Source organism: Garra rufa, chromosome 11, assembly GCF_049309525.1.
Source record: "Garra rufa chromosome 11, GarRuf1.0, whole genome shotgun sequence".
In the NCBI taxonomy this organism is placed as follows: Eukaryota; Metazoa; Chordata; class Actinopteri; order Cypriniformes; family Cyprinidae; genus Garra; species Garra rufa.
In genome coordinates this window covers 5568518-5590472 of record NC_133371.1, presented here as the reverse complement: position 1 = coordinate 5590472, position 21955 = coordinate 5568518, and the positions used below count along the sequence as shown (strand labels likewise).

The 21955-nt window shown below is 33.5% G+C and overlaps 1 protein-coding gene across 1 annotated transcript in view; it reads right to left on the bottom strand.

Annotated features, from left to right (window-relative positions):
* The window catches only part of rasa2 (RAS p21 protein activator 2), a 162698-nt gene that overhangs the window by 134534 nt on the left and 6209 nt on the right, over positions 1–21955 (bottom strand). Inside the window, exons 2-4 of the mRNA XM_073850642.1 lie at positions 9559–9682; positions 2668–2774; positions 2476–2570 (exon numbers count right to left, since the gene is read on the bottom strand). Coding sequence (XP_073706743.1) covers positions 2476–2570; positions 2668–2774; positions 9559–9682 — 326 coding nt within the window. The remainder of the gene's footprint in view (positions 1–2475; positions 2571–2667; positions 2775–9558; positions 9683–21955) is intronic.

The following is a 21955-nucleotide window of genomic DNA, read 5'->3' as shown; positions in this document are numbered from 1 at the left end:
CATTTTTTTCTAACCCCATTGGCAGATTATTTTACCTGTTCTAAACAAAAACTCACTTAATTTTGACGTCTTTTCTGAAAACAAGACACTAATTTTCACTCCTTCTTGATTTAAGAATTTTTAGATATTTTGTCTTAAGTAAGAAAAGCATTTTTTGCAGTGCTTCCTCTTTCCACTTTTTTTTTAAATACATTGCACGCTGCAAAAAAAGTCTTGTTTTTAACCAAAATATTTAAAAAAATTCTTCAATTAAGATGCATTCACTAACTAAGAAAAATGACATAGAATACTTAGTCTTGTTTCCAGCCAAAATGTCTAGACGAGTAAAAATGATCGCCTTCTTTTAAAAAAACAAGTCAAAATTAAGTGAATTTTAGCTTGAAACAAGCAAAATAATCTGCCAGTGTTTTCTGTTTGAAATAAGATATTTTTTCTAACCCTATTGGCAGATTATTTTACTTGTTCTAAACAACAACTCACTTAAATTTTGACTTGGACACGAAGACTAATTAGACACTAATTTTCACTCATCTAGAAAATCCTTCTTGATTTAAGAATTATTTTAGAAATTCTTTCTGGAAACAAGACTAAAAATCTAAGCAAGAAAAGCAATTTTTGCAGTGTTTCCTCTTCCCACTTTTTTTAAAATAAATTGCTTTTTTCACACTGCAAAAAAAAAGAATCTTGTTGAGTATTTTTGTCTTGTTTTTAACCAAAATATCTAAAAATTCTTTAATTAAGATGCATTTAATAAATAAGCAAAATTACAAAACAATTAGTCTTGTTTCCAGCCAAAAAAATTTTTAAATTCTTAAATGAAGAAGGAAAACTGGTCTTGTTTTAAGTAAAAACTAGTCAGAATTAAGTGCATTTTTGCTCAAAACAAGCAAAATAATCTGCCAATGGGGCAAGAAAAATAATCTTGTTTTCTGCTTGAAATAAGACATTTTTTTCTAACCCCATTGGCGGATTAGTGTACCTGTTCTAAACAAAAACTGACTTAATTTTGACGTCTTTTTTTAAAACAATACACTAATTTTCACTCCTTCTTGTCTAGAATTTTTAGATATTTTGTTTTAAGTAAGAAAAGCATTTTTTGCAGTGCTTCATCTTTCCACTTTTTTTTTTAAATACATTGCACGCTGCAAAAAAAGTCTTGTTTTTAACCAAAATATTTTAAAAAAATCTTCAATTAAGATGCATTCACTAACTAAGAAAAATGACATAGAATACTTAGTCTTGTTTCCAGCCAAAATGTCTAGACGAGAAAAAATGATTGCCTTCTTTTAAAAAAACAAGTCAAAATTAAGTGAATTTTAGCTTGAAACAAGCAAAATAATCTGCCGGTGTTTTCTGTTTGAAATAAGATATTTTTTCTAACCCTACTGGCAGATTATTTTACTTGTTCTAAACAACAACTCACTTAAATTTTGACTTGGACACGAAGACTAATTAGACACTAATTTTCACTCATCTAGAAAATCCTTCTTGATTTAAGAATTTTTTTAGAAATTCTTTCTGGAAACAAGACTAAAAATCTAAGCAAGAAAAGCAGTGTTTCCTCTTTCCACTTTTTTTTTTAATACAATGCTTTTTTCACACTGCAAAAAAAAAAGAATCTTGTCGAGTATTTTTGTCTTGTTTTTAACCGAAATATCTAAAAATTCTTTAATTAAGATGCATTTACTAAATAAGCAAAATTACAAAACAATTAGTCTTGTTTCCAGCCAAAAAGATTTTCTAGATGAGCAAAACTGGTCTTGTTTTAAGAAAAAAAAAAGTCAGAATTAAGTGCATTTTTGCTCAAAACAAGCAAAATAATCTGCCATTGGGGCAAGAAAAATAATCTTGTTTTCTGTTTGAAATAAGACATTTTTTTCTAACCCCACTGGCAGATTATTTTACTTGTTCTCAACAAAAACTCACTTAATTTTGACGTCTTTTCTGAAAACAAGACACTAATTTTCACTCCTTCTTGCTTAGAATTTTTAGATATTTTGGTTGAAAACAAGACAAAAAAATCGAAGTAAGAAAAGCATTCTTTGCAGTGTGTAGAGACTTGCTTGCTAGGTGCCGTTTGACATTGTCTTTGTCACTGTGTGTGTTTTTTCGAAACCCAAACGCAAAATCCTTTACATAAACACTTTTTGTTTCTTATACAGTCCACACCCCCGGCCCCTGGTTCTGCTGAACAGTGAATCACACTTGTGTACAAAACAGATCCGTGCATACACCATACACAAAAACAGGATGTGGAGTTGGGCCTGCATCTGCTTTCAAGTCATTGGACCACATATAAGAGCTGACTAATCATACATCGATCTCATTGGGTACGGCGAGGCAATGAGTAATCATCAACTCACCCGATTGGCCCAACCACGGCTGGAGACTAACCACAGAAGGGAAGTCTTGCTCTGTCGGGTGTGTGTTTGTGTGTCGAATGATAACTTCTGTGCCATCTAACCGTTCACTCACCTGAACTTCTGAGTGTGGATCCACAGGCTGTAACTGAAACCAGTTCTCTTTCCCGCAGTATTTATATAGATCTTCCTTTCTGATGGCTACTTTCCCTACAAACACACACACACACACACACAAGCTTTAGTTGACATGTACACTGTGTATTAGTCTTGTAAATGAGACAAAGCAAGGGCGAAAGATACTGACCTACAGGTATCTCCCTTATTTGGAACATGGTCTTGGCGTAAACGTAGAAGGACAGGCATTGGAACGGCCGTGGGATTTCGAAGTAGAAGTCCTCGCTGTAGAACGGACTGAAGTGCAGAACAAAGCGTGTTAATCACAACCACACTGACTCAAACAATACATCTGTAAAAAATATCATACATCTGATTAAATATAACCTCACCCATTTGCATTAAAATGTACAACATGGGTTTGATTCCAAGAGGAAGCCAGAACTGATCTTGATTTCGGTGCCCAAATGCATGAGAAAATTAGTCCAAATTAAGTGAGTTTTTTTCTTAGAACAAGCTAAATAATCTGCCAATGGGGTAAGCAAAAAAATCTAATTTCAAACACAAAACTAGATTATTTTTCTTAACCCACTAGCAGATTATTTAGCTTGTTCTAACCAAAAACTCACTTAATTTTTACTTGTTTTTTTCTGAAAACAAGAAAATAATTTTTACTCGTCTAGAAAATCCTACTTTTTTAAATTTTTTTAGATACTTTAGCTGAAAACCAGACAAAATCTAAGTAAGAAAAGCATTTTTTCAGTGCAAATGTGACAGTAAACCTTATTGTTTTGTAGTACAGTAATGAGAATGATTTTTTTTTTTGGTGCAACACAAAAATAAACAATTTGTCTCCACAACAAACTTAATAAATGGGGCATGATGCAATGCAATCACTAAATATAGCCACTCAGAAGTGTTCTCTCTCATACTGCATTTATGCAAGTATGAGCGAAATTTTATTTAAAAAATTTTAAATCACGGATTTTTCTAGACAAGTTAAAATTATCTGAAAAAACAAGTCAAAATGAAGTGAGTTTTTGCTTAGAACAAGCAAAATAATCTGCCAATGGATAGGCAAAAAAGTCTTATTTCAAACAGAAAACTAGATTATTTTTCTTACCCCATTGGCAGATTATTTTGCTTGTTCTAAGCAAAAACTCACTTAATTTTGACTTGTTTTTTTCTGAAAACAAGAAAATAATTTACAAATTTTATTTTTTATTTTTTAGATATTTAAGCTGAAAACAAGACAAAATCTAAGTAAGAAAATGTGACAGTAAACCTTATTGTTTTGTAGTACAGTAATGAGAATATTTTTTTTTTTTGGTGCAACACAAAAATAAACAATTTGTCTCCACAACAAACTTAAAAAATGGGGCATGATGCAATGCAATCACTAAATATAGCCACTCAGAAGTGTTCTCTCTCATACTGCATTTATGCAAGTATGAGCAAAATTCTATTTAAAAATTTTTAAATCAAGGATTTTCTAGACAAGTTAAAATTATCTGAAAAAAAACAGTCAAAATGAAGTGAGTTTTTGCTTAGAACAAGCAAAATAATCTGCCAATGGGTGGCCAAAAAAAATCTTATTTCAAACAGAAAACAAGATTACTTTTCTTACCCCATTGGCAGATTATTTTGCTTGTTAGAAGTAAAAACTCACTTCATTTTAAGAATCTTTTCTGAAAATTAGGCAATTTTTCTTAGTCTAGAAAATCTTCTTGATTTAAGAATTTTGACTGGAAACAAGGCAAAAAATCTAAAAAAGAAAAGCATTTTTTGCAGTGAATATTGTTTTCTTTTTGTAGAACATAACACATTGCACCACAAAAAATGCTTTTCTTACTTAGATTTTTGGTCTTGTTTCCAGCCAAAATATCTAAAAAAATTCTTAAATCAAGAAGGATTTTCTAGACTAATAAAAAATATTGTCCTGTTTTCAGAAAATACTCAAAATCAAGTGTGTTTTTGCTTGAAACAACTAGCCAATGGGGTAAGAAACAAAAATCTTGTTTTCTGTTTGAAACAAGACATTTTTTCCTACCCCACTGGCAGATTATTTCAGATATTTTTGGCTAGAAACAAGACAAAAATATCTAAGTAAGAAAAACGTTTTTTTTTTTTTTTGGGCAATGAAGTGCATTCAGCTTAAAAAAAGATCAATTATCTTATGTCGTTTCGCTTATCTAGTTAATGCATCTTAATTTTAGAATTTTTAAATATTTTGACTAGAAACAAGACAAAACTACTAAGTAAAATAATCCCTTTTTTTGCAATGTATTACTAAATGAATGAACTACAACTGGTTTCTTTGCTTCTCAAACACTTTCTGGGTCCAAAATAAGCAAGGAATTTAAAAATGTGTATATCATGAAAAAATGACAGATTAAATAGGTTCAACGTGCAAAAAATGACTTCTAGCTGTTTGACTACAACAGTCAAATACCTCATCTGAGACTTGAGAAGAGAATGCTCATCCACCCACACACACTCCAGCTCTCACACACACACACACACACACACACACAAATGACACACTCATAGCCCCCGCACTCTACAGCGCATGCGCTCCCTCACACATTCACACACAAACAGATTCTGACCTCCCGAACACTGCTACAGGTAAAACCACTCCACTCCAACCGCTCAAATCACACAGAAAACTGCCTCAGATTCTAAAGGGTTTAATAATAAGCCAGATGAGGGAATAAAGAGAGATTAGGAGAGGTGAAGAAAGACGCTCTGAGAGAGGCTGATTGCAAACGAGTGTGTGAACGAAAGACAAGGAGCGATAGATAGCAAGTGTGAGAGAGAAAAGTGAGGGAACGCGTAGGTGGACACCCTTCCTTAGACACAGCCAACAGAGCCCTTTGAACAGAGGGGAAAAACAGTTGTGAAATACCACCAGAGGAAAAGCCTTCAGAAAGAGAGTGAGATAAAGCAAATGTGCTTCTTTCAATGACTAGACGCTTTTGCAACCGAAAATGTACACAATGTAAAATCGCCAAACGCAATGTTGCACGTCCGATATCAAGATGTACGCTGCAAAAAAGGCTTTTCTTACTTAGATTTTTTGTCGTTTCCAGCCAAAATATCTAAAATATCTTGAATCAGGAAGGATTTTCTAGACAAGTAAAAATTTGTGTCTTGTTTTTAGTAAAAACAAGTCAAAATTAAGTGAGTTTTTGCTTAAAACAAGCAAAATAATCTGCCAATGGGGTAAGAAAAAAAATCTTATTTCAAGCAGACAACTAGATTATTTTTCTTACCCCATTGGCAGATTATTTTTGCTTGTTCTAAGCAAAAACTCACCTCATTTTGACTTGTTTTTACTAAAAACAAGACACAAATTTTTACTTGTCTAGAAAATCCTTCCTGATTCAAGAATTTTTAGATATTTTGGCTGGAAATAAGACAAAAAATCTAAGTAAGAAAAGCATTTTTTGCAGTGTACTATCGGATGAAATCCGGTCCAAAGCGGAAGGTCTACTTTGAGTGAATTGAACGAGCCAAAATATCTAAAAATTCTTACATTTCCAGACGAGTAAAATTATTTTCTTGTTTTCAGAAAAAAACTAGTCAAAATTCAGAACAAGCTAAATAATCTGCCAATGGGGGTAAGCAAAACTGATTTCAACTGTTTTGTTTCAACTGCAAATGCACTTGTTTTTTCTGAAAACAAGACAGTAATTTTTACTAGTCTAGAAAATCCTTCTTGATTTAAGAATCTTTAGATTTTTGGCTGGAAAAATGCTTTTCTTGTTTAGATTTTTTTTTGTCTTGTTTCCAGCCAAAATATCTAAAAATACTTAAATCAAGGAGGATTTTCTAAACGAGTAAAAATTATTGTCTTGTTTTCAGAAAATGCTCAAAATTAAGTGTGTTTTTGCTTGAAACAAGCTAAATAATCTGCCAGTGGGGTTAGAAAAACAATCTTGTTTTCTGTTTGAAGTAAGATTATTTTTCTTGCTTGATTTAAATTAAAAACACACTTAATTTTGACTTGTTTTTTTTTTCTGTAAACAAGAAAATTATTTTTAATCGTCTAGAAAATCCCTCTTGATTTAAGTATTTTTAGATATTTTGGCTGGAAACAATAAAAGAAAGAACAATACAAGAACACTCTTAAAAATTAAGGTGCTTCACGATGCCATAGAATAGCCTTTTGTGTCTAAATGGTTCCATAAAGAATCTTTAACATCTGAAGAAGCTTTCTGTTTCACAAAAGGTTCTTTAGATTATAAAAAGGTAAGAAAGAGAAAAATTATTTTCTTGTTTTCAGAAAATCAAAATTAAGAACAAGCAAAATAATCTGCCAACGGGGTAAGCAAAAAAAACTTATTTCAAACAGAAAACAGGATTATTTTGCTTGTTTCTAGTGAAAATGCACTTAATTTGAAAACAAGACAATAATTTTTACTCGTCTAGAAAATCCTTTTTGATTTAAGAATCTTTAGATATTTTGGCTGGAAACAAGACAAAAAAATCTAAGTAAGAAAAGCATATCTTGCATTGAAAGATGCACTACAAAAAATGTTTTTCTTACTTAGATTTTTTGTCTTGTTTCCAGCCAAAATATCTAAAAATTCTTAAATCAAGGAGGATTTTCTAGACGAGTAAAAATATCTTTTTACTCGTCAAAATTAAATGAGTTTTTGCTTAGAACAAGAAAAATAATCTGCCAATGTGGAAAGCAAAAATATATTATTTCAACAGAAAACAAGATTATTTTTCTTACCCCACTGGCAGATTATTTTGATTGTTTTAAGCAAAAATGCACTTAAATTTGACTTCTTTTTTTTCTGAAAACAAGACAATAATTTTTACTCATCTAGGAAATCCTTCTTGACTTAAGAATTTTTAGATATTTTGGCTGGAAACAAGACAAAAAAATCTAAGCTAGAAAAGCATTTTCTGCAGTGTATCTTGCATTGAAAGATATCTTAGCGAACTGGAATTGCACTTTTCTGACTTGGCCCATCAGCAAACGCCCAGAACACCTTAGGAACAAGTCAAAACACACTGGCAACTTGCTAAAACACAGAAGACCTTTAAAGCGATAGTGAAAAATAAGTCTGACGTTCTTTCTTCTGCGGAAAACAAAGAAAGATATTTCTGTCAATACAATGAAAGTCAATGGGGTCCAAAATAAATTCCGGCACCCTCAAACACTATTTTTAGTGTATAAATTTAATAAAGCAATATGAAGGTGTGTAAATGATGACCTAATGAAAAATAAATATGATAAAATGTATTTAAAGTACATTTATTTCATGCTAAATGTAGTACAAATACATTTACATATTATGTACTTAATAAAAAATACCCTGCAATTGTACTTTTAGCATACTATACTGGTATATTTAAAGTCTGCTAAATTGGAACTACTAATTGTGTACTTAATGCACTTTAACTGTGCAGAAGGAGTGCAACTAAAGATATAACGAAGTATATTTGATTGTGCTAAAGTGGAACTATTGCAAGTATGCTTTAAATATATAAAATTTAAAGACTGATATTATACAATCCTCATCAATTGTGACATTAAACAATGTGCATTGTGCACAAGTAGTACATGTTAATGCAATTTTTATATCAGTAAAGTCTCCAGCGATATGTCAGTAAATGTTAAAAGACTTGAACTATACTCAGTAGAAAATAAATGCATTTTAAGGGGAGACACTGCAGGCAAAAACACAGTTTTTTCATGCATCTGTCAAGTTTGAGATTTTAGGCTTTTTGTTTTTTCATAAAGTGTCTTTTTCAGACTAGTGGAAAGAAAACATCCAAAAGACACTGTTAGGTGTTTCTTTTATAGCACTTTATCTATTTGTGTCAATAGATTTAAATTTTAATGCATATTTTAAAGGCTGTTTTCTCAAAATGAGTTTTTTTCTCAAACACAGCCATAAATCTCCACTTCAGTAGCACTTACACACACCACACTTTACATTTTTATTCCAGTCTATATCCTGAAGGTTTTTAAGGAGGGATTTGTTCATATATAATTTGCACCATTTTAACTTCCCCAAAAAAACAAAAAAAAAAAAAATATATATATATATATATATATAGTGTTTTCTGTCTGTTCTAAGTCTTTTCTGAAATATGGAGTGACAAAAATGAGACACACTGCAAAAAATGCTTTTCTTATTTAGATTTTTGTCTTGTTTCCAGCCCAAATATCTAAAAATTCTTAAATCAAGAAGGATTTTTTTAGACGAGTAAAAGTTTTTGTCTCGTTGTCAGAAAAAACAAGTCAAAATTAAGTGTGATTTTGCTTGAAACAAGCTAAATAATCTGCCACTGGGGTAAGAAAAATAATCATGTTTTCTGTTTGAAATAAGTTTTTTTTGCTTACCCCATTGGCAGATTATTTTTGCTTGTTCTAATCAAAAACTCTACTTTACTAGTCTAGAAAATCCTTCTTTTTAGATATTTTGGCTGGAACCAAGACAAAAATTCGAAGTAAGAAAAGCATTTTTTGCAGTGTAAAAACTTTTGACTCTAATAATATCAACAAAATTAAACAAGGATTTTGAAACTGACTCCTTCCCGTGTTTAGATTTTTGTACTAGAAATGTATGCAAATTAGCACATATTTAATTAAACAATGCCTCATTTGCATATTTAAACCTGCCATTTTAGAAAACTTGTAATACAAAAAATGTTTGCAATTATCAATGTAGTCAATCAACTGGGTAAGCAATGCAATAACTATCAGTCAATTGTTTTACACTTATTCACCAACTAAATGAATTGAAATCAAAATTATTAACAACACCAAACACCAACAAAACTAAACTCAAGCCATTAAATGCTACTCACATTGCAATATACAATATTTTGAGCAACTACTTGTGAAAGACGACATAAACGGACATAAAAGGGCAGGGTTTCCGCTCTTGATTGAATTGCGTGTACACGGCAGACAGAAAAAAAAAATAGGCCTGCGTTTTTGTGAAGCAGCATGAAAACCACACATACGAGAAGTGCTGTAAGATAAATATCATCAGCATCAGCATGTAGTTTGCATGTGATGTTTGTGTGCTCATGTGTGTGTTTACCATCTCACCTTACACTCTTCTCATAGACTTTTGTGCGATATACTTCCTCCTGGTCCAAACTGATTGTACAGAAGGTGCAGAGGTCACGGAGACGGTTCGGCCCTGAGCTCGGACCCAGATTCTTTGCTTCGCCTGCAGAGAGGAGCACAACAGGGGTGTAAGAAAATGCACACACTTCGCACACTATTATTTAAAGAAATAGCTCTGGCAAAAAGTCCAAATCTCAGGGTATGGAAAGGACATTCTGCTGTGTATTTCACAGTAAAAAGATATGCATTTTTTTATTATTAAATTCGAGGTTTGTCATTTGCGGGGTCGGCACTAATGCGCGCACACACACTTGCAGGAGCGCTGTGGTGGTGCAGAGGCTTGAGGCGGATGTGGCCGCAGTACGTGGAGCTCATCTAAGATGTGGTCACAGACGAGAAGCATTCACTTCCTCCCAGCATGCACTGGGGCTTCCAGGAGAGCGCTGATTCAAAAGATCAAATTCAAAAGCACACACATACACAACCACACATATTCACGTGTCAGAGGGCAGATGTAGCCTTAACTGATCCAGACCACATCAAACCAGGACCATCTTTTCTGAACGCAAGAACAATTAATGAAAACGAAAACGCACCTTAAAACGTTTCATGACAAATTTAGAACGTCAGATACTCTGGATTCTTTACTGTGGTTCACAGCTTTCAGTTATATGTCTCTCTGTCGCTTCTTTTTTTAAATAAAGTCATTCATAAACTTTAATTGAGAAAGCTCTGTACTTGTTGGCATGCAATTTAGCTGTTAATCATGGTCTTAGAAGTGCAGACAAACTCTCATTTCTGTCAAAAATAATCATATTAATATTATCAGAAATTTATATATAAATATATAGGTTTATATATGGTTCCCGACAAAGGTTTGGAACATTTTTATTTATTTGTTTAAAAAAAAAATACTTGCCAAGGCTGCATTTATTTGATCAATAATACAGCACAAAACTCTTACTTTTAAAGGGGTCATCGGATGCACACTTTCCACAAGTTCATATGATTCTTTAGGGTCTTAATGAAAAGTCTCTAATATACTTTGGTTAAAAATTCTCAATAGTAGTGTAAAAAAACACCCTTTTACCTTGTCTAAATCAGCTCTGCAAAATTTCAGCTCATTATAAGATATGGCCCCTTTAAATGCCACAAGCTCTGCTGGCCCCGCCCCCTCTCTGTTGAAGGATTAGGATCTGTAATTTTCATTTTAGCCGCATTTAGCTGCATTTAGCCACGTTTATTGGCGAAACTAGCCAATAAGCACATTATTAAGAAAGGCCATTTGCAAAGATGCATAAAAAAACCCTTACACTCACTTCTGCTGTGGGTAAAGCTGCATCAGGAACGATTCGCGCGAAGATAGACGCATGTAGAACAGGATTGGTACATTCCATTTAAAAAGAAAGTAACGTTATCCTCTGCATCTTCAGTGGCTCAGATGTTGGGAGTAAATGACTACTTCTATGTTCATTATTACATCCAACAACAGAACACCTCAATTAGAGTCTTCCTCTACACCTGAGACAACACAGTGAGGATCGTATTGGGACAGTTTCAGCTCGATGAGGGCGGGGCTAAGGTAAGACGCTCATGTCAATCAAATGTATTTCGTCACAACGACAAGAAGCTGAGAATGAACTGATTTTAAAAAGAGGATATTACTTTTAAAGATTAAAAAAATAAAAAAAAATAAAATTATCATTGTAGGGTGGTTATGCACACAAACTACAAACACACATTATTGTTCAAACAACTTGGAAAAGTTAGTTTTGCACCCGATGACCTCTTTAATGTTTTCTATTGTAATTTATGTGACCCTGGACCACAAAATCAAAAAAGGGTCCATTTTTAGAAATTAAGAATTGAGAATTGAGAAAGTTGAATAAATAAGCTTTCCATTGATGAATGGGTTGATAGGATAGGACAATATTTAGTCGAGATACAACTGTTTGAAAATCTGGAATCTGAGGGTGCAAAAGAAAAATCTAAATATTGAGAAAATAGCCTTTAAAGTTGTTTAAAAAGAAGTTCTTAGCAATGCATATTATTAATCAAAAAATAAGTTTTTATAATTTAACTTTACTTGATATCCTAATAAATTCTGGCATAAAAGAAAAATAGATTTGACCCATACAATGCATTTTTGTCTATTGCTACAAATATAACCATGCTACTTAAGACTTAAGACTACTTAAAAATGTAATTTATTCCTCTGACTGCAAAGCTGAATTTTCAGCATCATTGCTCCAGTCACAGTGTCACATGGTCCTTCAGAAATCATTTCAATATTTGGTGCTCAGAAAATATCTTACTATTAAAAGAGATCCATTTTTGCAGAATTCAGCTCCAAGCCTGATCAAACACACCTGAAAATTGTGTCAAAACAGAATGATTTTCATTAATTTATTGCAGCAAGAAGATTTTTAAAAGATTGTCATAGTGGACAAAAATGTCAATGTCAAAAAACTGTTATAAAAAATGTAAGCTTGGGAGTACAGACTTAAGTTTGGTCTCATTTTAACGAAGACCCTTGGCAGATTATTGTTGAAGTTCAAAAAGCTGTGGAAAAATTAAGAACCAAAAAAGTCATAGTGGTTTAAATTCATGAAAATGATTTATGAGCAATTTTTATGTAAAATCTATATTTTATAAAACATTCTGAACTCAAAAATTGATAGAAAATTAAAGCCATACATCTAAACAAGCTATGTTCCAAATTTGAGGTTGATATCTTAAAAAATGAGCTTTAAGTAAGATTTTGTTTGGGTGAAGTACCAAACTTTTCCTATTAACTTCTGAGTCTTCTGGCAAACACAGCAGTGGGATTTGGGATTTGCAGTACAGTATAATTTCTTTCTTTCAAACATTACAGGTGTGCACACACAAACACACAAACATTTTTGTTTAGGACACACATCTATACCAATATACCCACACAATTATAGCTGCATAATTTAGCCAATTGACTCTATAATAGACTATAATATGCATGAGCAGAAAACACAAATAAAGCGAGTATTTGCCAAACTTAAAAAAAAAACTGCACCATCTAGTAAAAATAAAAGTAAAAATTTACATTTTGAAGCCTTGCCAACAGAATGAAAGCATATTAACAAATATTGCATCATTTTCTAGTTAAATGGCCCTGCCGTTTTAATGGGTTTCAATAAGGACATAAAAGGAATTATTCTTTTGCACCAAGTGTAAAATAGATATATTAAAGGAAATGAGGGTGAAATATTAAAATTCTAATAAAAATACACACCTGTGCCAAAATTTATGCAGTTGGCATTATAAAAAAAACTGAAAAGGACAAAAATGTCCATAAAGGTGCACAAGAGTTAAAATAATGTCATTATGCAACACATATCAAAAGTCTGAAACATAACCTCTCTACTGTATGCAAAATTTTATTTAGTTTTTTCTTCTGGGCTGAAAAATGACTCTACAATGCATTGATGACCATCTAAAATGCACCCTACAGAAGATTAGTGATCAGAAACTGAATGCACATAGTCTGCAACTTACACCTTTAGCAATTACACAGTCTCTGTTTCCGGCGCACACACACACACCTCTTCCCCCGAACCATTCAGAAAACAACAGCAAACGCAACCCTGAGCAGCTCATAATGATGCTCACAGTCGACACAGATAAAGACTCAGAGGAAACTAAACTCCCAAGAGCACACTGCCGCAGGGAGCCGTGATAGCAGCCAATGCCCTACAGTTAACCCTCTCTTCTCACACACATACACACAGGTGTGATGAAGAGAATCGAATGTGTGTATCACTGTATGCTTAGCAACGGAAGTGAATACAAACCACAACCGTGAGCCTGAACAAACAAGCTACACAAGGCTTCACACACACACACATGCAGATACAAAACTCTGGAGCTCCCTACATGCAAACACACACACACACACACACACACACACACACACACACACACTCATACATACTCATACTCATAGACATAAACAAACATGCATGAAAACTGTGAAAAAAATAAAAATAAAAATGCAACCATACCGGATACATTTCTGTGAAATCATCTGGGCCGATGAAAGGATATGATTAAAATCACACCAGCTACATAATGCAGAACTCAACAAAAATCTCTGATGGGCTCCACAGAATTGGATGGTCATCATTTACTGTCCACTTCCATCAATAAAACTCAACTTATTCTTGGGCTTTATGAAATATTTTTACCTAATCTTGATGTTTCTTTTAGCCAAAAAAAAGTATTTATTTTATTGTAGTTTTATCATTTTTTACAGTATTTCAATTGATCAGAATAATCAGAATAAAATTAACCCTAAAATGGTTGCAGAATATTAGGGACTCCTTTTGGCTCTAAACAAAATAAGGCATACCCACACAATTATAGCTGCAGAATTTATCCAATTGACTCTATAATGGACTACATTATGCATAAGCAAAAAAACAAGAATAAAGCGAGTATTTGCCAAACTATAACAAATACCATCCAGTAAAAAATAGTCAAAATTTACATTTTGAAGCCTTGCCAACAGAAAGAAAGCCTTTTAATAAATCTTGCATAATTTTCTAGTTAAATAGCCCTGGGTTAAAATTTGGAGTTTCAATTAGGACAAATTAAAACTTCAATAAAAATACAAAAAATGTCAATGCAAATCAAAACATTCGCTATTCGAGACAAGATGAGACAAAACACTACACCAAAAAACATACCAACAGCACTTCTAAAATAAAATAAAAACTATGCCATAGTTTATTTCATACTAAGTATTCTTTAAAACCATTACCACATTTATTAACATATAATTAAACTTTATTTGGAGTATTTCTTTATTGCACAATGCACATTTCTTAATAATAAGTCTTATAATAATTAGTGAGGATTATATAATATCAGTCTTTAAATGCAAGATATTTAAAGTCTACCTGAAGCAATAGTTCCACTTTAGCACAATCAAATATACTTCAGTACATCTTTAGTTGGACCTCAGCACTACTTCCGCACAGTTAACACTGCAATAAATGCTTTTCTTACTTAGATTTTTTTTTATCTTGTTTCCAGCCAAAATATCTAAAAACTCTTAAATCAACAAGGATTTTCTAGATTCTGTCTTTTCAGAAAAACCTAAAATAATTTTTACTCTTCTAGAAAATCCTTCTTGATTTAAGAATTTTTAGATATTTTGGCTGGAAACAAGACAAAAAATCTAAGTAAGAAAAGCATTTTTTGCAGTGAAATTAGTAGTTCCAATTTAGCAGACTTTAAGTATAGCATTTTAATAGACCAAAAAAACGATTGCGGGGTGTTTTTATTAAGCACATAAATATGTAAACGTATTTGTAATATACTTAGCACTAAATAAAGGTATTTCAAATACATGTTAGTATATGCATTTAACCATTTAATATTATTGAGCTTATATTCATAACCTCTTGGCCCACCTTGAGGCTTCATTTTACACTCTGATGATGGCCACTGACTGAAATCGTTTAATCAATATCCATTATTATTTTTAGGACCCAATATAATCCCGTGAGTGTCACTGCCTACACAACAGTTAGTTAACATCACATACACTCATGAAAAGTGTTGCATCACATCATTAAACAGTGCTTGGTGGTAAAAGCAGAGATTGGTTAGTGTTAGCTGTGTATGCACTGCTAAGGGTGTGTGAGGTGACAGCGTCAATCTGCTTCAGCTCTTTAAGGAACTATTAATGTCTAATCCCAGTGCCACTGCCTGTGAAAACTAAAGCGACTCTTGAGCTCTGTGCTAAGCCCTCCTGCCCCGAATCGCTCACAACCAGCCCTAGAGACCCGTGTGACGCCATGCCCAACCGCTTTTAGAAGATCTTAACATAGACCCACTGAAAAGACCGGAAGCAGAAACACTGAGTTGGTTAATTTTTGACCCCATCTTTGACACTAATTTAGCCAGGCTCGTAATCATTTAACTTCACTGAGTCTCTGTGAAAAAATTGAAGTTCCTTAGAAAAATCATGAATAGGCAGAAAAGCTAACTTGGCTGTGTTTGGAACTAGCCTATTTTATTAACAGTGTGTGTTTTTCAATCATTAACATTAGCACGGTGTCTCTCCATTATCTATCTAAGCCATAAATACTCAAAAAAGTAATAAATAAATATTGTCCAAGCAACTGATTGCCAGGAGACATGAAACCGATAGCTGAGCTAGGTTCATATGTCATGCTAGACAAAATGAAATGTTTACAAAATAAAGGGATATACAAAACATGGCGTAAAATGGGGCTAATATTGATATTATTTTCCTCTAAACCACTAAATTGCAGAAAAACGTGGTGTAGCACTTTCCAAAACATCTGCTTTTCAAGATACACATGCAAATTGGTCTGATCCTTGATGCAATCGAAGTCAATTCTGTGCTTACTTGATCTAATAATGGTGTAGATTTAAGTAGCAAATGAGAATTGCTCAAATTATTCAATATATTTTAAGACAAAGGTCTTCTTAATGATTTTCAATTTTGTTTTAGATAATTAAAACAGTAGTTTTTAAATAACGAAAGAATATGTAAAAGTATGGTATTTGGGGTGAAAAGCGCCCCTGCTGTTGGGGCTAAAAGCCACAATAATTAACATGATAATTAATAGAAGGCTGACTTTTCCATTTGTTGACATGACATTGTTAGATTCAGATGGTAAATATTGTATATTATGTCCATCTTAAAGATAATCAGCATGTTTAGAATGAAAAACACGCTATTAACCATATTTACAATACAATATCATTGTAAATCTATGTTAAATTACTATGGGATCTCCTTTTAAAGCTTTCAGAATCTTTACATTTTAAAGTAATTTTGTTTCTGGGTCATTCCATGTCAACTCAAGTAAAATTTTTGATTTTGCTAATATTTATTTTGAAGAAAGATAGACATAGTGTTGACATATAGTGATGAAAGCCAAAATATTAAATGTCATGGATGAGTAATCCAAGTCAAGTGAGTCAGGTTACAGGTGGTTAAAAATTACCTAATAAAGATGGCAGCATCATTATCTTATTTTTACACAGAGATTGGTAGTTCTATTAGCAAAATATGTTGACTTAAGCAATCTCTGTTGCATTATGTGCCGATGGTTACCATTCAAATACGGGGAAACGGCACTTTTTCAAAGTTTTTCTTAGAAGTTTGCATGCCTGTAACTCAAGAAGTATTAAAGATATTGTAATGCCCTTTTAGATATTGGGTCTTAACCAACTTTCCTTTTGGCATCTTAATTTTTAATGCCCTATGAGATTCGGATCCAGAGATATTGGAACTTCAATATGGCTCCAGAAGTAAATCGTTAAAATGTACACATTTTCGGTGGTCAAAAACCAAATGTGGGTCAGTTTAAAAAAAATACGATACTTCTTTTATTTTAAAGAGGAATGTCTGAAGAACAAATATTGTCAAAACTGGAGATGTATCTTGTTTCTTTTTGTCAAGACAACTGCATTGATCTGAGTGCCATACATATTCTTTTTACAAAGTTTGCATGCCTATAACTCAAGAAGCATTAAAGATATTGCCAATGGTTACTATTCAAATGCAGGGAAACTGCACTTTACAAGTTTTTCTCAAAAGTGTGCATGCCTTTAACTCAAGAAGTATTAAAGATATTGTAATGCCCTTTTAGATATTGGGTCTTAACCAACTTTCCTTTTGGCATCTTAATTTTTAATGCCCTATGAGATTCGGTTCCAGAGATATTGGAACTTCAATATGGCTCCAGGAGTAAATCGTTAAAATGTACACATTTTCAGTGGTCAAAAACCAAATGTGGGTCAGTTTAAAAAACTACAATACTTCTTTTAAACTGGAGATGTATCTTGTTTCTTTTTGTCAAGACAACTGCATTGAACACACCAGTCTGAGTGCCATACATATTCTTTTTCCAAAGTTTGCATGCCTGTAACTCAAGAAGTATTAATGGTATTTCAATATGATTTTAGATTCTAGTTGTTAATAAACATTTCTTTTGTAATGTTAATTTTCAAGGCCCTACATCATTCAGTCCCTGAGATGTGAGGACATCTCATATTTGATTTGACACAGAGTGGCCCATCTGTATTTTTAAATGTTTTATATTAAAATAGTTTAAGTAGTACAAACTTTGCTAAAGTGATTTGAACAATTACTAACTTATACATTATTAAAAAAAAACACAAGTATTTGTATCACCCGTGTGTGTCACCTCATACATTTATGAGTTTTTTAAACAAAATAAACAACTTGTATGATTTATTTTCACACAAAATCTGTTGCTTCATAAATGTTCCAATGCAAACGTACGCATTTTTCTGCAATCATACACTTTGGGCACATTGAAAAGCACATTAGAGGGCGGCTTTAGTCATGTTGTACCCTATGCATAACTGTATTAAATATACAATATACATATACATATACATACAATATAATATACAATCATACTGGTTTGACTTTATGGATAGTTTTTAATGTGTTGCTCAAAACTATTTGTAACAAAACAGATATTGCGAAAGAAGCATGAAGACGCAAGAGAAGGATGGGGTTTGAGAGTGAATGAAGTAAGCGGTCAGAAGGTTATGAGTCAATGAGTGTGAGCCGCAACTCTTAAACACCAACCTCAGCTTGTTTGCTACCTTTGAAGGCCCCATGAAATCACTTGACACAGTACTTTTGGGCAAGACATATCAAAGAGCTTTACTGAACTACTTCACATCGCAGCTCACAAAATCATTTGAACACTTTGAACACGCCCATTAGTCCACGATGAGTCATCAATATTCTTCCGTCTGTTTTCTACAGAGAAAGGTAGCTTTCAGTTGCATGTGGCCTCAAAACTAACAAACACAAACTAAAACCCACTACAGGAAAACGAATGCTTGTATAGCGGTTTAAATATAATAGACAATACCATACGTCTAGCACTGAAATGTTCTAATAAGGGCATCAGAATTGGTTGACACCGGAACAATGTGGCCAGCATAAAGTCGTAAGAGTGTGTTGTAAGACGGTCCTCATAGAGCCAGCCCTTAGTTCAGTTCCTCTTTGTCGGCTGCTATTAGTATACTACTGAATGCTTCACAGTTCTCCAACACATCACAACACGAAAACATTTCCTCCTGCTGTTTGTGTATGTGCACGCACACCTGCCGATAGCCGGTGCTGGTGACCACATGTAAATATGGCCGTTTGTGTGCAAAAAAGAGGGGAAAAGAAAAGAAAAAGATAACATCAGTGTAAGCAAAGAAGTCTTTCGGTCCATGAGGGCACCAATTAGTGCACTACACTTTCCAACGGAAAGATTCGTGGCTCAACGGCTCACACAAAAAAAATTGTTTAGCATGTTTATGCTGCTCTGGGAGAATTTTAGCATGTTGAAAAGGTCTTCTGAGCGTCTGTTTTGTCTTGACATTTGTTATTAAAGCTTAAAGGGTTACTCCACCCCAAAATGAAAATTTTGTCATTTTCCAAACCCGAAAAAATGTTGTCTTCAAAACACAATTTAAAGGAGTCATATGATGCGGTTTCTTATTTTCCTTTGTCTTTGGAGTGTTACAAGCTGTTTGTGCGTAGATAAGATCTGTAAAGTTGTAAAGTTTAAAGTCTCAAACCCAAAGAGATATTTATTATAGAAGTTAAGACTTGCTAAAACGGCTCGTTCAAACACGCCCCCAATGGTCAACACCACGTTGTTGGTAGATTTGCATAACACCACCCATATGTATATGGAAAGAAAGAAGGTGTAACTTTTTCCGGCTGTAGTAGTGTTGCAGATGCTATGTTGTGGAGATGCAGTGTGTTTCATTGCAAAAGCAAAAGTACTTTGTTTAGCATTCCAAATGAGGACACAACTAGAAATCAGTGTTTAAGTTATATTTACAACACTGTTCCAGAACAGTACAACGCAAATATTCGAGTGGGTGATGCGCATTTCACGGAGGACTGTTTCCTGAACCTGGGAGAGCAGCTTACAATGCCAGCTGGACACAAAGGGTTAAGGGCAGTCTACGTTTTCACATTTAAAGAATTTGCTACTGACTATTCAAACACGAGTTTTGAGCAGTGTAGAGTAGTGCTGGTTAGGGCTGGGTATTGTGACCAATTCGGCGATTCGATTCGATATTTTTATGGTTTCGATTCGATTTCGTTTCGATTCGATTCAATATCGATTAGCTATCAATATTTCATTTAAAATGTTAGTTTTACAGACATGGGATCCATATTTTGATATAAATGCTGGGATTTCCCGAATCGATATCATTGCGTTAAACTGAAGATCGATTAAAATCGGAGAATCGATATTCTTTACCCAGCCCAAGTGCTCGTTGTTTCTTATTCTACGATCGCAAATGCAGACATGGTGTTATGTATACGTGATGCAATGCAACGCATAAAAAAACAGTGTGAGTCATTATAATCAGTAGTTATGACCCCACTGGATGCAACAAATGCCTGGTTTATAATGGGTTTTATCGTTTCTGTAAAAACATGGTTAGGGGCAGAACATTTCCGTCACACGCTTGAGGTATTCGGCCAATCACAACGCACCGGATAGCTGGCCAATCAGAGAACACCTCTGTTTCCATCAATGATGAGTTTTGTAAACATCGAAGTGTTGTGCAGAGAGGTGCAACAATAATGTACAGTATGTAGAAAATAATATGTTTTTTGAACCTCAAACCGCATAAACACATCGCATTACACCAAATACACAAAATAATGCTCTTTTTAGCAACATCATATGACCCCTTTAAGATATTTTGGATGAAAACCGACCCATAGACTGCCAAGTAAATAACACTGTCAAGGCCCAGAAAAGTCTGAAAGACATCGTCAAAATAGTCTATCTGCCATCAGTGGTTCAACCACGATGTTCTCTGTCAGCTGCGTCACACAGATACGCTGTTTTCATTCAAATCAATGCGTAAATAAAGGTAGAAAGCATATCCACGTGACACAGCTGACAGAGAACGGCGTACGCTGTTTGTATGGGTCTTTTGAACAGGATTTTAGTTAAATCCCTTAAATAAGGTCCGTGGTTAACACAAGCTCAAGATATTTTCACGTTTTATTGTAGGCCATAAAACACACCAGTTACACCCCACTTCTGATTTTTTAAAACTGTTACATTTCTTTAAAAAGACGGTTGCTAACAAGTTGCTCAATGGGACTACAGGCGCTGTTGGAGACATTAAACCTCGCCACGCACAACAGTTTATCAATTTATAGTATTTTCTAATTGTAGTATAATTTGTAGTACAATTAATTGTAGAATAACTAGCTCCCAAAAATACAAATATTTTTTTGGTATGGAAGTTGCTCATTTTATTACTGATGTAACCAGCGGAGACTCTGGGTTCATTCCATAAAGTAAACTCATATTACAATTATTCCATGTAAACACCACCGCATTTACCAACTTTACATGGTCGCAGTGAAACTTTACTGATGCAAAGCGCTTGAAGCCACATTAAAAATTTCAAGTTTACAACTAGAAGCAAGGATAAAATAAGATTTTGTGTACTAAACTAACACAATTATATTATAGCTGAAACGTGGTACTTCCTTCACTGAAATGAATTTAATATTACCATAATCAAAACCTTGCTCACTCTGCTGTTATTTAATCATTTCATGCACTAGATTTTTATTGATTACCACGTGGAGACTTTTAATTAAAATATTAATGTTAATCAAAGACTTATTGACATTTAATGGACCTTATTTCGAAATGCACATGCTTTCACTCTTTACTGTTTATTATTAATGTTTCGTTTCAGTTTTATTTTGGCTCTGGTTATTCCAGTTTTATATGAAAAGGTTCATGTAACATGGAATAAAATTCATCCACAGAGTAAATCCTTTATACTGAACATGTTTCTAAAAAATAAGTTTGAAAAAGGTTGTCAGAAACTTGGACGTTGAAGGCTTTAAAATTCATCAAAGTTATATTATTTAGTGAGGATTATCTTGATAGACAAAACATTTAAGTTTCATGAACTATGGTTGAATAATACAGAGCTTTTTTTGCCATAATTCAAATGCCTATGGAAAAATCCTATGGCATTTTTGTCGAGGGAACCAATGCGAAGCTAGCAGCCGATCGGCCTAAAGTGGCATCATAGTTCCGCTCTAAATGCATGCCAATATCTGAAGTGTTACCTTCTGATCATTTCCTGCCAGCGTTTTGTGGCCTAAATCTGAATTAAAACCAGATTTTTTTTTTCAAGCTACAGAATTTCAGGGGATGAATATTACAGCAGGAAGAACCAATAACATCATAAATGCTGCATGCAAAGAGGCCATAATAACCCAAACTGTGGTGTTGACATACGTCTCGATTAGGACACTTACATG